Source organism: Etheostoma spectabile, chromosome 7 (assembly GCF_008692095.1).
Source record: "Etheostoma spectabile isolate EspeVRDwgs_2016 chromosome 7, UIUC_Espe_1.0, whole genome shotgun sequence".
Lineage (NCBI taxonomy): Eukaryota > Metazoa > Chordata > Actinopteri > Perciformes > Percidae > Etheostoma > Etheostoma spectabile.
This window is the reverse complement of record NC_045739.1, coordinates 29,469,628-29,484,636: the sequence shown is the minus strand read 5'-3', so window position 1 is coordinate 29,484,636 and position 15,009 is coordinate 29,469,628. Positions and strand designations below refer to the sequence as shown.

The 15,009-nt window shown below is 42.1% G+C and overlaps 1 protein-coding gene across 1 annotated transcript in view; it reads right to left on the bottom strand.

Moving 5' to 3' along the window:
• LOC116693138 (mucin-5AC) overlaps nucleotides 1-15,009 on the bottom strand; it is a 39,442-nt gene that overhangs the window by 13,111 nt on the left and 11,322 nt on the right. The window contains exons 17-34 of the mRNA XM_032521849.1: nucleotides 13,529-13,784; nucleotides 12,201-12,253; nucleotides 10,470-10,570; nucleotides 10,145-10,296; nucleotides 9,850-9,988; nucleotides 9,471-9,581; nucleotides 9,188-9,367; nucleotides 8,830-9,069; nucleotides 8,311-8,467; nucleotides 7,264-7,392; nucleotides 6,922-7,072; nucleotides 6,730-6,823; nucleotides 6,473-6,698; nucleotides 3,887-6,378; nucleotides 2,557-3,518; nucleotides 2,118-2,224; nucleotides 1,044-1,372; nucleotides 78-227 (exon numbers count right to left, since the gene is read on the bottom strand). Of these exons, the coding sequence (XP_032377740.1) occupies nucleotides 78-227; nucleotides 1,044-1,372; nucleotides 2,118-2,224; nucleotides 2,557-3,518; nucleotides 3,887-6,378; nucleotides 6,473-6,698; nucleotides 6,730-6,823; nucleotides 6,922-7,072; nucleotides 7,264-7,392; nucleotides 8,311-8,467; nucleotides 8,830-9,069; nucleotides 9,188-9,367; nucleotides 9,471-9,581; nucleotides 9,850-9,988; nucleotides 10,145-10,296; nucleotides 10,470-10,570; nucleotides 12,201-12,253; nucleotides 13,529-13,784 (6,029 nt within the window). The remainder of the gene's footprint in view (nucleotides 1-77; nucleotides 228-1,043; nucleotides 1,373-2,117; nucleotides 2,225-2,556; nucleotides 3,519-3,886; nucleotides 6,379-6,472; nucleotides 6,699-6,729; nucleotides 6,824-6,921; nucleotides 7,073-7,263; nucleotides 7,393-8,310; nucleotides 8,468-8,829; nucleotides 9,070-9,187; nucleotides 9,368-9,470; nucleotides 9,582-9,849; nucleotides 9,989-10,144; nucleotides 10,297-10,469; nucleotides 10,571-12,200; nucleotides 12,254-13,528; nucleotides 13,785-15,009) is intronic.

Here is a 15,009-nt window from a genome sequence, read left to right as displayed (position 1 = left end):
GGTGTAGTGGATGTCAAAGTTGAAGGGGTTGTAGTTGGAAATGTAGTTGAGGGAGTTGAAGGTTTAGGAGTTGTAACTGTAGTTGAGGGAGTTGAAAGTGTTGATGTTGGAAGTGTAGTAGAAGGAGGTTGTGTTGGACACCCACAGCATTTAAATCTGATCTCGTAATCAAAACACTCTTGCTGGAGCCCTTGTTGTTTGTTGTAGCATATGAGACCAACATCTTTCTTACAAATCACATTTTGTCCCACCAGTGACATGGGAAGTCCTGGGTAAAGGGTAGCTCTACATTGGACTTCTTCAGGAGCCGAGCATATATGATAACCTGCAGAGATTAGGTTCTTGATGGATTCATTGTCCCCCCCATCAGGGCCTTTTGTGGGCTTCCCATAATTGAACCATTCCGACCAGCCACATGTCACATCATGTCCCCCTGGGCAAGGAGTTGGTGTTGGTGGCTGAGTTGTTTCAGTTGTAGTAGAAGGTGTTGGTGATGTCGTATTTGAAGGTGTTGTAGTTGGAAGTGTAGTTGAGGGAGTTGAAGGTTTAGGAGTTGTAACTGTGGTTGAGGGAGTTGAAGGTGTTGGTGTTGGAAGTGTAGTAGAAGGAGGTTGTGTTGGACACCCACAGCATTTAAATCTGATCTCGTAATCAAAACACTCTTGCTGGAGTCCTTGTTGTTTGTTGTAGCATATGAGACCAACATCTTTCTTGCAAATCACATTTTGTCCCACCAGGGACATGGGAAGTCCTGGGTAAAGGGTAGCTCTACATTGGACTTCTTCAGGAGCCGGGCATATATGATAACCAGCAGAGATTAGGTTCTTGATGGATTCATTGTCCCCCCCATCAGGGCCTGCTGTGGGCTTCCCATTATTGATCCATTCCGACCAGCCACATGTCATATCATGTCCCCCTGGGCAAGGTGTAGGTGTTGGTGGCTGAGTTGTTTCAGTTGTAGTGGAAGGTGTAGTGGATGTCGAAGTTGAAGGGATTGTAGTTGGAATTGTAGTTGAGGGAGTTGAAGGTTTAGGAGTTGTAACTGTAGTTGAGGGAGTTGAAGCTGTAGGAGTTGTAACTGTAGTTGAGGGAGTTGAAGGTGTTGTAGTTGTAACTGTTGTTGAGGGAGTTGAAGGTGTAGGAGTTGTAACTGTAGTTGAGGGAGTTGAAGGTGTTGGTGTTGGAAGTGTAGGAGATGGAGGTTGTGTTGGACACCCACAGCATTTAAATCTGATCTCGTAATCAAAACACTCTTGCTGGAGTCCTTGTTGTTTGTTGTAGCATATGAGACCAACATCTTTCTTGCAAATCACATTTTGTCCCACCAGTGACATGGGAAGTCCTGGGTAAAGTGTAGCTCTACATTGGACTTCTTCAGGAGCCGAGCATATATGATAACCAGCAGAGATTAGGTTCTTGATGGATTCATTGTCCCCCCCATCAGGGCCTGCTGTGGGCTTCCCATTATTGATCCATTCCGACCAGCCACATGTCATATCATGTCCCCCTGGGCAAGGTGTAGGTGTTGGTGGCTGAGTTGTTTCAGTTGTAGTGGAAGGTGTAGTGGATGTCGAAGTTGAAGGGGTTGTAGTTGGAAATGTAGTTGAGGGAGTTGAAGGTTTAGGAGTTGTAACTGTAGTTGAGGGAGTTGAAGCTGTAGGAGTTGGAAGTGTAGTAGAAGGAGGTTGTGTTGGACACCCACAGCATTTAAATCTGATCTCGTAATCAAAACACTCTTGCTGGAGTCCTTGTTGTTTGTTGTAGCATATGAGACCAACATCTTTCTTGCAAATCACATTTTGTCCCACCAGTGACATGGGAAGTCCTGGGTAAAGGGTAGCTCTACATTGGACTTCTTCAGGAGCCGGGCATATATGATAACCAGCAGAGATTAGGTTCTTGATGGATTCATTGTCCCCCCCATCAGGGCCTGCTGTGGGCTTCCCATTATTGATCCATTCCGACCAGCCACATGTCATATCATGTCCCCCTGGGCAAGGTGTAGGTGTTGGTGGATGAGTTGTTTCAGTTGTAGTGGAAGGTGTAGTGGATGTCGAAGTTGAAGGGGTTGTAGTTGGAAATGTAGTTGAGGGAGTTGAAGGTTTAGGAGTTGTAACTGTAGTTGAGGGAGTTGAAGCTGTAGGAGTTGTACCTGTAGTTGAGGGAGTTGAAGGTGTTGTAGTTGTAACTGTTGTTGAGGGAGTTGAAGGTGTAGGAGTTGTAACTGTAGTTGAGGGAGTTGAAGGTGTTGGTGTTGGAAGTGTAGTAGATGGAGGTTGTGTTGGACACCCACAGCATTTAAATCTGATCTCGTAATCAAAACACTCTTGCTGGAGCCCTTGTTGTTTGTTGGAGCATATGAGACCAACATCTTTCTTGCAAATCACATTTTGTCCCACCAGTGACATGGGAAGTCCTGGGTAAAGGGTAGCTCTACATTGGACTTCTTCAGGAGCCGAGCATATATGATAACCAGCAGAGATTAGGTTCTTGATGGATTCATTGTCCCCCCCATCAGGGCCTGTTGTGGGCTTCCCATTATTGATCCATTCAGACCAGCCACATGTCATATCATGTCCCCCTGGGCAAGGTGTAGGTGTTGGTGGCTGAGTTGTTTCAGTTGTAGTAGAAGGTGTAGTGGATGTCGAAGTTGAAGGGGTTGTAGTTGGAAATGTAGTTGAGGGAGTTGAAGGTTTAGGAGTTGTAACTGTTGTTGAGGGAGTTGAAGGTGTTGGTGATGGAAGTGTAGTAGAAGGAGGTTGTGTTGGACACCCACAGCATTTAAATCTGATCTCGTAATCAAAACACTCTTGCTGGAGCCCTTGTTGTTTGTTGTAGCATATGAGACCAACATCTTTCTTGCAAATCACATTTTGTCCCACCAGTGACATGGGAAGTCCTGGGTAAAGGGTAGCTCTACATTGGACTTCTTCAGGAGCCGGGCATATATGATAACCAGCAGAGATTAGGTTCTTGATGGATTCATTGTCCCCCCCATCAGGGCCTGTTGTGGGCTTCCCATTATTGATCCATTCCGACCAGCCACATGTCATATCATGTCCCCCTGGGCAAGGTGTAGGTGTTGGTGGCTGAGTTGTTTCAGTTGTAGTGGAAGGTGTAGTGGATGTCGAAGTTGAAGGGGTTGTAGTTGGAAATGTAGTTGAGGGAGTTGAAGGTTTAGGAGTTGTAACTGTAGTTGAGGGAGTTGAAGGTGTTGATGTTGGAAGTGTAGTGGAGGGAGTTGAAGGTGTTGTAGTTGTAACTGTAGTTGAGGGAGTTGAAGGTGTAGGAGTTGTAACTGTAGTTGAGGGAGTTGAAGGTGTTGGTGTTGGAAGTGTAGTAGATGGAGGTTGTGTTGGACACCCACAGCATTTAAATCTGATCTCGTAATCAAAACACTCTTGCTGGAGTCCTTGTTGTTTGTTGTAGCATATGAGACCAACATCTTTCTTGCAAATCACATTTGTCCCACCAGTGACATGGGAAGTCCTGGGTAAAGGGTAGCTTACATTGGACTTCTTCAGGAGCCGAGCATATATGATAACCAGCAGAGATTAGGTTCTTGATGGATTCATTGTCCCCCCATCAGGGCCTGTTGTGGGCTTCCCATTATTGATCCATTCCGACCAGCACATGTCACATCATGTCCCCCTGGGCAAGGTGTAGGTGTTGGTGGCTGAGTTGTTTCAGTTGTAGTAGAAGGTGTAGTGGATGTCGAAGTTGAAGGGGTTGTAGTTGGAAATGTAGTTGAGGGAGTTGAAGGTTTAGGAGTTGTAACTGTAGTTGAGGGAGTTGAAGCTGTAGGAGTTGTAACTGTAGTTGAGGGAGTTGTAGGTGTTGTAGTTGTAACTGTTGTTGAGGGAGTTGAAGCTTTAGGAGTTGTAACTGTAGTTGAGGGAGTTGAAGGTGTAGGAGTTGTAACTGTAGTTGAGGGAGTTGAAGGTGTGGTAGTTGTAACTGTTGTTGAGGGAGTTGAAGGTGTTGGTGATGGAAGTGTAGTAGAAGGAGGTTGTGTTGGACACCCACAGCATTTAAATCTGATCTCGTAATCAAAACACTCTTGCTGGAGCCCTTGTTGTTTGTTGTAGCATATGAGACCAACATCTTTCTTGCAAATCACATTTTGTCCCACCAGTGACATGGGAAGTCCTGGGTAAAGGGTAGCTCTACATTGGACTTCTTCAGGAGCCGGGCATATATGATAACCAGCAGAGATTAGGTTCTTGATGGATTCATTGTCCCCCCCATCAGGGCCTGTTGTGGGCTTCCCATTATTGATCCATTCCGACCAGCCACATGTCATATCATGTCCCCCTGGGCAAGGTGTAGGTGTTGGTGGCTGAGTTGTTTCAGTTGTAGTGGAAGGTGTAGTGGATGTCGAAGTTGAAGGGGTTGTAGTTGGAAATGTAGTTGAGGGAGTTGAAGGTTTAGGAGTTGTAACTGTAGTTGAGGGAGTTGAAGGTGTTGGTGTTGGAAGTGTAGTAGATGGAGGTTGTGTTGGACACCCACAGCATTTAAATCTGATCTCGTAATCAAAACACTCTTGCTGGAGTCCTTGTTGTTTGTTGTAGCATATGAGACCAACATCTTTCTTGCAAATCACATTTTGTCCCATCAGTGACATGGGAAGTCCTGGGTAAAGGGTAGCTCTACATTGGACTTCTTCAGGAGCCGAGCATATATGATAACCAGCAGAGATTAGGTTCTTGATGGATTCATTGTCCCCCCCATCAGGGCCTGTTGTGGGCTTCCCATTATTGATCCATTCCGACCAGCCACATGTCACATCATGTCCCCCTGGGCAAGGTGTAGGTGTTGGTGGCTGAGTTGTTTCAGTTGTAGTAGAAGGTGTAGTGGATGTCGAAGTTGAAGGGGTTGTAGTTGGAAATGTAGTTGAGGGAGTTGAAGCTGTAGGAGTTGTAACTGTAGTTGAGGGAGTTGAAGGTGTTGTAGTTGTAACTGTTGTTGAGGGAGTTGAAGCTTTAGGAGTTGTAACTGTAGTTGAGGGAGTTGAAAGTGTTGGTGTTGGAAGTGTAGTAGAAGGAGTTTGTGTTGGACACCCACAGCATTTAAATCTGATCTCGTAATCAAAACACTCTTGCTGGAGCCCTTGTTGTTTGTTGGAGCATATGAGACCAACATCTTTCTTGCAAATCACATTTTGTCCCACCAGTGACATGGGAAGTCCTGGGTAAAGGGTAGCTCTACATTGGACTTCTTCAGGAGCCGAACATATATGATAACCAGCAGAGATTAGGTTCTTGATGGATTCATTGTCCCCCCCATCAGGGCCTGTTGTGGGCTTCCCATTATTGATCCATTCCGACCAGCCACATGTCACATCATGTCCCCCTGGGCAAGTTGTAGGTGTTGGTGGCTGACTAGTGGTTGGTGTTTCAGATGTGGTTGATGGTGTTGGTGTTGTAAAAGTAGTTGTAGGTGGCTGAGTTGTTGTTTCAGTTGTAGTAGAAGGTGTAGTGGATATCGTAGTTGAAGGTGTTGTTATTGGAACAGTAGTTAAGGGAGTTGAAGGTGTTGTAGCTGGAGCTGTGGTAGACGGTGTAGTGGTTGTGCCAGTAGTTGTGGGTGGCTGAGTTGTTGTTTCAGTTGTGGTAGAGGGTCTGGCGGTCGTAGTAGAAGGGGGTTTAGTCGGTATGGCTGTGATAGAAGTAGTAGGTTTTGGTAATGTGCTGCACATCACTGTCTTGCAACACTTTACCTTTATTTCATAATCTAAACATATGGGAGGATCCTGTAACCTGTTCTCACACAGAAGTCCTTTGTTATTACATGTCACTTTTTGTGCCAATTGATTTAGGGGAGTCAGCGGATAGTGCTCTGACCGACATTCCACCGCCACTGGTTTCTCACAGATGTGAAATCCTTTCTGGATAATGTGTTTGATGGTTTCATTGTCGCCACCTCCATTACCGTATTCAGGATAGTCTGAATTTATCCAGTGTGACCAGTTGCATAATGTTTCCTGACAAGGTGTTTTGGTAACATCTTTAGTCGTTGTAGGTATTGAAGATGTTGTAGGAGGATGCTCGGTTGGACATGCACTGTAGTCACAACACTGAACTCTGACTTGGTAGTTAAAGCACAAGGCCAGTGGTCCTGACTGGTCTTCATTTCTGCAAGTCAGCCCCTTAGCCAGATTACATTCCACCACTTGTCCCACATTTTCAATGGTGACATTTGGGAATTTCTCAGCTCTGCATTGGATCTGGCTTGGATTGGCACATATATTGTGCCCTGCCTCTCTAATCTTTTTGTATGTTTCCATGTCTCCTCCTTGTGTTCCCAGTGTCGGGAAGCTGGTATCATACCATGGCGACCAATTACAAGGAGTACATGGGACTGGCACTGTGTGTGGCTCTGTGGACATACATAATGCAGGTGTTGGTCATGTGGTGAAACATTATACAGCTTACTATGTCTTCACTTTCCAAAATGAATACCTTGTACATACCTGGTGTGGTTGATGAAAAAACAAAGGTGGTTGTAGACTGGCTGGGTGCAGTAGTAGGCATATGTGTTGTCGTTATGGATACTGGGCATCGATATGACTTGTGGTCAATGGAACCATTATTTCCACAAACTGCTGTGATGCAGTTACCATATCCATCGGTTGTGTTATAAATTAGATGGCCAGGGGGATATTTGTTTCCATTATATGTGCAAGTACAGGCTGTAAAAGAGGATATGCATTATTAACACATAAACCTAACATAAATACATATTTTTACAACCATCAATCTCTCCAAAATGTTGCATACCTTGGGCATCATACTGGCATTGGATAGTCATTGAACTGCATGTACTTCAAAAAAGAAAACATGAAATACATGTCAATTTTGATTTGTTTTTATTTTAACTTACCACAAATAACCTTTATTTGGACATGTAATGTAGACCTACCATGTATGACAGTTTTCGGTTGTTGGCACTTTGTCATTATTATTGTAGTGTTTCCCCTCTTTATCGTAGCAGCCACATTGTTCTTTTAACACACATGTCATTGTATCCTCATCAAAGTATGGCTGAGTAGGAGGACATTTTGGATAGCAACCTGATTAAAAAGCAAACGGCTGTTTATACAATGTGAGAAATTGGATATTTATTACTTGTTGGCATTATTGACATTGATTCCACCGTTTCTTTATGATCACCTTGCATTGGTATTGATATTATTCGTCTTAACTTTTAACACAGCCAATGTAAAAAAGACAATTAATGTTAAATTATGAAAAGGTGATTTACCTTCAAGAGGAGGCATCTGTGGCGAACAGCTGCCGGATGGGTTCCTGCAGGTTTTCATACACGGAGATCCACATGGCATGTAGTGCCATTCACATTCACCAGGGGGGTTGTAGTAATCACAGAAGATAGCTAGGAAAAAAAAAATAAACGTAGTATAGACACTTTCCAGACTGGGTTATTCAAATCCAATCAGGATTTTTGTGGTTTTGTGGTTGTTCACATGCTTATTTTTTAACCTTTATACTAGGAGTACATGGCATATTGACCTGAAACAAGAGCATAGTAATACTCCATACTTTTCTATTTCAATTTTATCTTTCTTGGAAAATGGTTAAAATAAAGTGGCCTGTGGTGTCTGATGGTAATCCTGTTCCCGTTAGGTATCCACTGCCCTAGTTATAAAAGAAAATGAAAAAAAGATTTCAGACTGGCCCTTAGAGGGCATGGACATGCTTGATGAAGCAGCTGAGTGCCAATACCCTATTACCAAGAGCAGTGCATGGCAGCCACTTTAAGAGCTTTAATGAATGACTGCATAGTGACCAAAACATCATTGAACCACCCAATCACAGCCTGGATGGGGTGGGACTTTAAAAAAGGTTGATGTGATGTAGCAGACTTTTGAAATATTGAACTTAGTGTTAGACGCTAATGGTGATGATTATTTGCAAGTGAGTACTTAGCATTTAAAAAATAAGAGACTAAGAACCAATGTGGAGCATTTTTCTTGCACAAGGATTTCATGAAAGAACAACATCTACCAAAAATATAAATGGTTGTGGTTGGTGCTGAATTGTGTAATTAATATTATACCAGTGCCATATAGTACACTATTTTATGAAATGTTATGAACATACTAAAGCTTGTATGACATATTAATAGTATACTAACATTGTACAAATATATTCACTATTATATCATGCTTTTGTATTTATATTTATATTATAGTACTGTACTAGTAGTGATTAGCTAAAATAATTAATGGTTTTGCTTGCTTCTTGATGCCACCCAGTAAAACTTGTCTTTCTTCTCATTTTGGTTACTCACGACAAATCTTTGGGGTTCTCCATCGTATACAGGCGCCAGCTTGATTACAGGATTCGGCGTAAGCGGCCACAGCAGTGCAGAAACACTCGCAGTCTCCACCCGTGTCACAAGCACAGGAGTCAGATACACAAGCTTCATAGTATGGAGCAGGATCCACCTAAGACACGTGTAGGATGATAAATGAATGAGTTATAAACGGGCATGAAAGAGCAGGAAAGGCTCTGACAACATAGAGAAAATTGTCAGACATTAAACCACGCAAAATATAAGAATATAAAATACTTCCTCACCACATTAGACTGCATGAATGTTAATGCAAATAATTATCAAATTATATACAGTAATATATAACTTAACACTCTGAAAGGAGCCATGATAAATGATTTTGAATGCAGTGAATTTTCTTGTGATGGAATATTTCTACAACGTGGCATTACTCCTTTAACTTATTCAGTTTTTTTTTTTTAAACTTGACCCTAGTATTAGTTTAATATGGTCTCCACTTCAACAACAACCTACAATGGAGTGGCAGGGAGAGAAGACGTCACTCTGGATAATGCTGCACTGTTTCTGGGCCCACGCCTGTCTGTATGGGTTGGCTGTGCAGGGGCTGGTGAGGCTGTGAGCGTCGGGGCAGCTGGGTGAATCCTTCCAGGTGTTCCCAAACACCAGTGGGTTGACCACCACGGCATGGGACCTTGTGGTGAAGTCATTATTTGCATTGTCGTCATAGTTGCCACACAGCCCACACACACGACCCTGTAAAAGTAGAGTTCCTTTTAATACATCGCTCAACTTCAATATCAAAACAAAGATTGCCTTTCGTTGTCCGAACAGAACAGTTGTAGTCACCAACTTTCACATATTGCAGTGTTACCTTATATTTTGGGCTGAGCTTGATGAACAAGGTGGTCTTCCTATCCCACATGAAAATGAGTCCATTGTTGGCTTCAATTACCAGGTAACTGCCCATAGTGCTGTAACTGAATGGAGCTGTTTCTTCATTTCTACTCAAAATCAGCTGGTAGCTTCCCTCTGCTAGAGTCAGTTCTGCATTCTAAAAAAAAAAATGAACAAAAATGTATTGTAATTTTATTCATCTCAACATCTCAGAAAACTGAAGTTGTTTTTTTTGGAAACATGTTATATTGACTGTTTACCCCCAGGAAGATCTTGATGCTCTTGGAGCAGGTGGTTCCTGTGGTTCCACAGGGAACATTCTCAGTGACCACTCTGAACGTCCCATTACTCTGAGCACTGCCACAGTAGTCCTGACACCAAACACACCACACACACACACACACACACACACACACACACACACACACACACACACACACACACACACACACACACACACACACACACACACACAGTTTACATTTCAAATGCTTATTGTCTGTCTCTGCTTGCATGCAACATCCAAGAGTATGGCATCCCATTGATTTTGTGCAGCAAACCAGACCTTTTGCATACATGGTGAGAGTTAATGATTTTGGTTTTATTATAAGTTATTTAGTATTACGTGTGCGTTTATACCTGAGCGAGAATGTATTCACAGTTGCCATCAAAGGTGAAGCGCTTCTGATCAAAAGTCATGTAGTGTCCATCGCCATATACAGAGCAGGTTGCATCACACTGGTTGGTAGTGCAGTGCCACTTCCTGTCTTTACAAGTGCTGTAAACAGAGACTGATTAGACAACACATTCTCATTTCCCTCTCGTAAAACATGGACGCTTGGTCAGGTGCTAAAAGGCTCCTTTAGCATCATATAGCACGCGTGAAAGTTTACCGTTACAGCATTTCACTCCACTTGGGTTTCCAGTAACTTACCAGGTGTTGCAGTCCACCTTGGTGGTCTCTCCAGGCGGGTAGGAGACACCGTTGTGGACACAAGGACAGGCTTCTGGCTTAATGCAGCCTCCTTTACCATCAGACACCATCCCAGATGGACACATGCAGCCAGAGACACACCCTGTCGCCATCTGCAGAAGAGATCAAATGTACAATCCACAGTCATGGGTTTTATTTCTGCACCAGCAGAGTAAATAATTACCTACCTAAGAGCTTAGATTATCCGAATATTTGACCTAGACATAATCTTGAAATCTGTATTTGTAGGTAAATGTTCCTTTATCTTGGGCTAAAGGTGACTCACACAGGCCATGTCTAATGTGTTGCAGCTCTTCTCACACTCAGTTCCTCTTGCAACTGGGTCATTAGCGGAGCAGTTGAAGGCCACCATGGGTGGAGCACAGGCTACAGAGAAGAGACATATCTGAAATTACTTTCATGTATTTCTAAAAGGCATCTTGTTCACACAGCCTGACAATCACGATGATGCATGAGTGTGTCTCTTTTGGATTTCTTCTGTCAATTTCACTCTTCAGTTTTTTATTCCCGGGCTTTCCAGAGGAATAGTCAAAGTCTTCAGAGGAGCACATTTGCCGTAAAGTGAAGTAAACATACCCCTGGCAACAAAAAACACCACAGCTTTTGGAGGCTAAAGGCAGAAGCATGCAAAAAAACTGATGTAGAACTAAAGCATAAACCTACAGTGCTGCTCATGAGTGTAGGAACCCATGCTTAAGTTGAGTAAAAAGAGGAATAAAAAAAACATCTTTTGAAAATTGACCTAATTGCCTTAACTTAAAAATGAGGAAAATCCAACCTTTAAGGACAATAATTGTCTTTGTGAATGAATTATGTATCATAAATAAATCAATGTTGTTCCTTAAAATACAGGGCGTATAAGTATACAACCCCCTATGTTAAATTCCCATAAAACCTGGCAGATTTTTATTTTTAAAGGACTGATTCATGGATCAGGATACTTTGCATCCTGATAAGGTTCCCTTGGTCTTTGGAATTCTAATAACCATCATCACATACCTATAACCATATCTCACAATTGGCATGGGGTACTTTCTATATAATCATCTCTCAATGCAAATCAAACCAGCTATTAAGCTAACTGAAATAACACCATGCCAATCTGTAGGTATGGTGAAGCGAATGTGATGATGTGGGGGGGGGGTTATTATAATTCCAAAGGCCAAGGGAACTTTATCAAGATCCATGGTATCCTGATCCATTTAATAAGTGGCCTTTAAAAATAAAAATGTGCCTGCCTCTATAGGAATTAAACATAGGGGGTTGTTTACTTGTCCCCCCTGTATTTAAAGGAAGAAGATTTATTTATTTACAATATATTATTCATTCACAAAGAAAATTGGTGTCCTTAAAGGTTGTATGTTTCCTAATTTTTTAATTAAGGCATTAGGAACAATTACCAAAAGAGGATTTTTTTATTTGTCTTTTTAGTCAAATTAATGTCTATATAAAAGAGACTTCAGATACAGTATTAGGGGTCCACTAAGGTCAATATAAAAGAGACTTCAGATACGGTATTAGGGGACCACTAAGGTCTATATAAAAGAGACTTCAGATACAGTATTAGGGGTCCACTAAGGTCAATATAAAAGAGACTTCAGATACGGTATTAGGGGACCACTAAGGTCTATATAAAAGAGACTTCAGATACAGTATTAGGGACCACTAAGGTCTATATAAAAGAGACTTCATATACAGCATTAGAGGACCACTAAGGTCTATATAAAAGAGACTTCAGATACAGCATTAGAGGACCACTAAGGTCTATATCAAAGAGACTTCAGATACAGTATTAGGGACCACTAAGGTCTATATCAAAGAGACTTCAGTACAGTATTAGGGACCACTAAGGTCTATATAAAAGAGCACTTCAGATACAGTATTAGGGGACCACTAAGGTCTATATAAAAGAGTAAATATACAGTAAATCATGAAGTAATGTAGCACTTTCTTTTAGGCTGTTATATATCAGATTATTCTGGATTATGAAACTTACTTGACGGTGTAATAACCTCTCCAATGCAGCTGAGTTTGCCCTCCTTACATGTGCTAGTGGAGAAATATAAACACATTGTTAATATGCATACATATAAAACCTTGCAGGAACCGTTCACTATATCACAAATAGGTCAAATTACAAATATTCACTTGTTTTTCTAAAGGCCCTTATTTCTGGAGGTCACTCTTAAATTGATTGGCAGGTCTTTGATAACAGGGTTATGCCAGTTCTCCCCGTCTCTTCCGGTTGTCAAAATCACAACAACAAATCCCAAGAAAAACTGTGTCTCGGTGCGGCTGTGGCTCAGGTGGTTGAGCGGTCGTCTACCAATCGTAAGATCAGAGTGCCCTTGGGCAAGACATCGAACCTTGAATCCACCCTATGCTGCACCATCAGTGTGTAAATGGAAGTTGCCTTGGATAAAAGCACCAGCTAAATGAAATGTAAAAATGTAATCCCTTTTAAGAAACCAGGGTATTGCCTTAATCCAAATGTAATTGGGTTTTTAATCTGCATGGAAAGGCACCAATGGACTAGAATGTAATTCTTCTGTAATGTCTGTAATTATGATCAGTTTAGAAACACACAAAATGCCTTTTAATGTATGAGTAAAAATCTTCATTTTCTACATATTAATCCAGGCCTACTGTCACAGGTCGGCCCAGAATCCCCTCTTCTTAGCCTGTGACCTGTCATTCCTCTGCTGTTCCTGTCCTTGGGTCCAGGTTTTCCCTCTTTCCCTCCATCCTCCTGGTTGACTACTAGTGAGTTGCCAATCAGCAGTATTTGCACTGCCACACCTGTTGCCACCTTCTCGTCAACCAGAGTTTTTTAAGCAGTCCCAGGAGGAGCGCTCTTTGCTAGATTGTCAAGTCTTTCAGTGTGGATTCTAGCGTTTGCGCTTGTTCTAGTAGATGTACTGTTTTTTGACCTAAGCATGTGGGGTCTTTTTTGGACTTGGATATTGGACTTACCTTCTTGGAAACCTTTGTTTTGGGCCTTGCCTTCCTTTTTTCCCTGCCTACCCTATCCCGTGTACCAAACTCTGCCTGCCTGTTACCTCTGCCGTGTTTTTTGACTTTTTGGAGTTTACATTGCCTATCAAGTTGCTCTGCCTGACTGCCTATTCCTGAGTTTTCTTAGTTAAATAATAATCCGCTCTCTACCTCTTGAGTTTTTTGGTTCCACAATCTTGTACCTGGCCTCCCCGGCCCTGACACCTTCTCCATTACAGCATTATGGATGTGACTTTAAAAATAAGAAGGGGGTGTAACATTCAAACCTACCAAATTCCATTACACAATTACACAAAAAAAAAGTCCTACCACATGACCCCATCCTTGTTGACGACCTGTCCAGGAGGCACCACTGAGCCTTTGTGATAACAAGGACAAGCCTGAGATGGGACACACTTCCCAGTGTCATCCATGTAGGTTCCCTCTGCACAGACGCAACCATCGATTGGCGGGAAAGAGAAGTGACAGCTGGGGTCTGTGGTGCTGATGCAGCGGCAGGTGCGACTGCTGGAAGTGATGGTGTAGGAGTAGACCATGCTGCTGGGGCACGAGCTAGCATACTTCCCTGAGGAAGAGCACAAAATCAGTCCAAAAACTGTGACATTGTTGCGCAATCCTGCCATAGGACCATACCAGTGTAATTGTGCTACAATTTTACAGCAAGACGTCGTTTAATAGTCTTGCTGTAGTGTTATAGGTTGTTGAATTTGTTTTTCTTACTCTTCTGTGTGCTGAATGTAAGAGATAGCCACGCCCCCTTCTTTGCATATAAGAATTGGAAATATAAAGAGAGGGAACTCAATAAATGTGAATTTATGAAATAAAAGTCCATGGAAATTAATAAAGGTGAACTTATGAAATAAAAGTACCAACTTTCAATATATTTATTTAACAAATTGATTCATTTCTATATGAATAGTGACGTTTATTTAATTATTTATGAAGTTATTGCCTAATATATTTATTTTATGATGATTTCAAAGGCACATTCATTTCTTCCGGTATTTATTCATTTATTTGAGGTTGAATGAAACGGCATTCCTTAAGTGCCAGGGCAAGGAAAACATTGTTGGAAAAGAAGTGTCAGCTAAAAGAGATTTGTTGAGAGACTGTTGGACTTGTCTCAACTCACACTTTAGTTTCTCACTATCTTCATGGAGTGTAGTGTCCTCTGTAGACAAATGGACAATGGTCCCAACTACATGTCACACACAGTGGGAGCTAAGATGGTACAAGGGTAGCTTGAAATGTAACACAATTTGAAATTCCACCACTTTAGGCTACTTTAGTAGAAACATTAGGTTTTTTTCTAGTTGAAGTATGACTGAAACAGTCCACTGGGGAGCGCTATGTTGCCGTGGGATATGATATGATAAGGGCTCATTGACATGGTCCCATGGCAACATACCGCTCCCCAGTGGACTCTCAGAGTAATAGCATACTTGCAGTGTTGAGATCTCTCTGCCTATGCCAGGATTGTCTTTTATCTGTGGAGCTTTTCAACCCTGTCTATTCTCTGCCTCCCCATCTGTACTAATAACGGTGGCCTCAATAGCACAGTGGTTAGATGAACTCCTACTCAATGTTCTGGTTAATGGTTCAATTGCTGTTTGGTAGAGATATTTTCATCATAGTGTTTCAACTTCTGAACATGGTAAATCGGTTGTGCAGCCAACACTGGAATGGAACACTGCAGATGGTCTAGAGGCCGTTTTATGGTTAAAAAATCATAAATCGAGTTCTGGGTCAGGGTTTCTTACTGAGTTGGTGTGTGCCTCGAGCAGGCATGT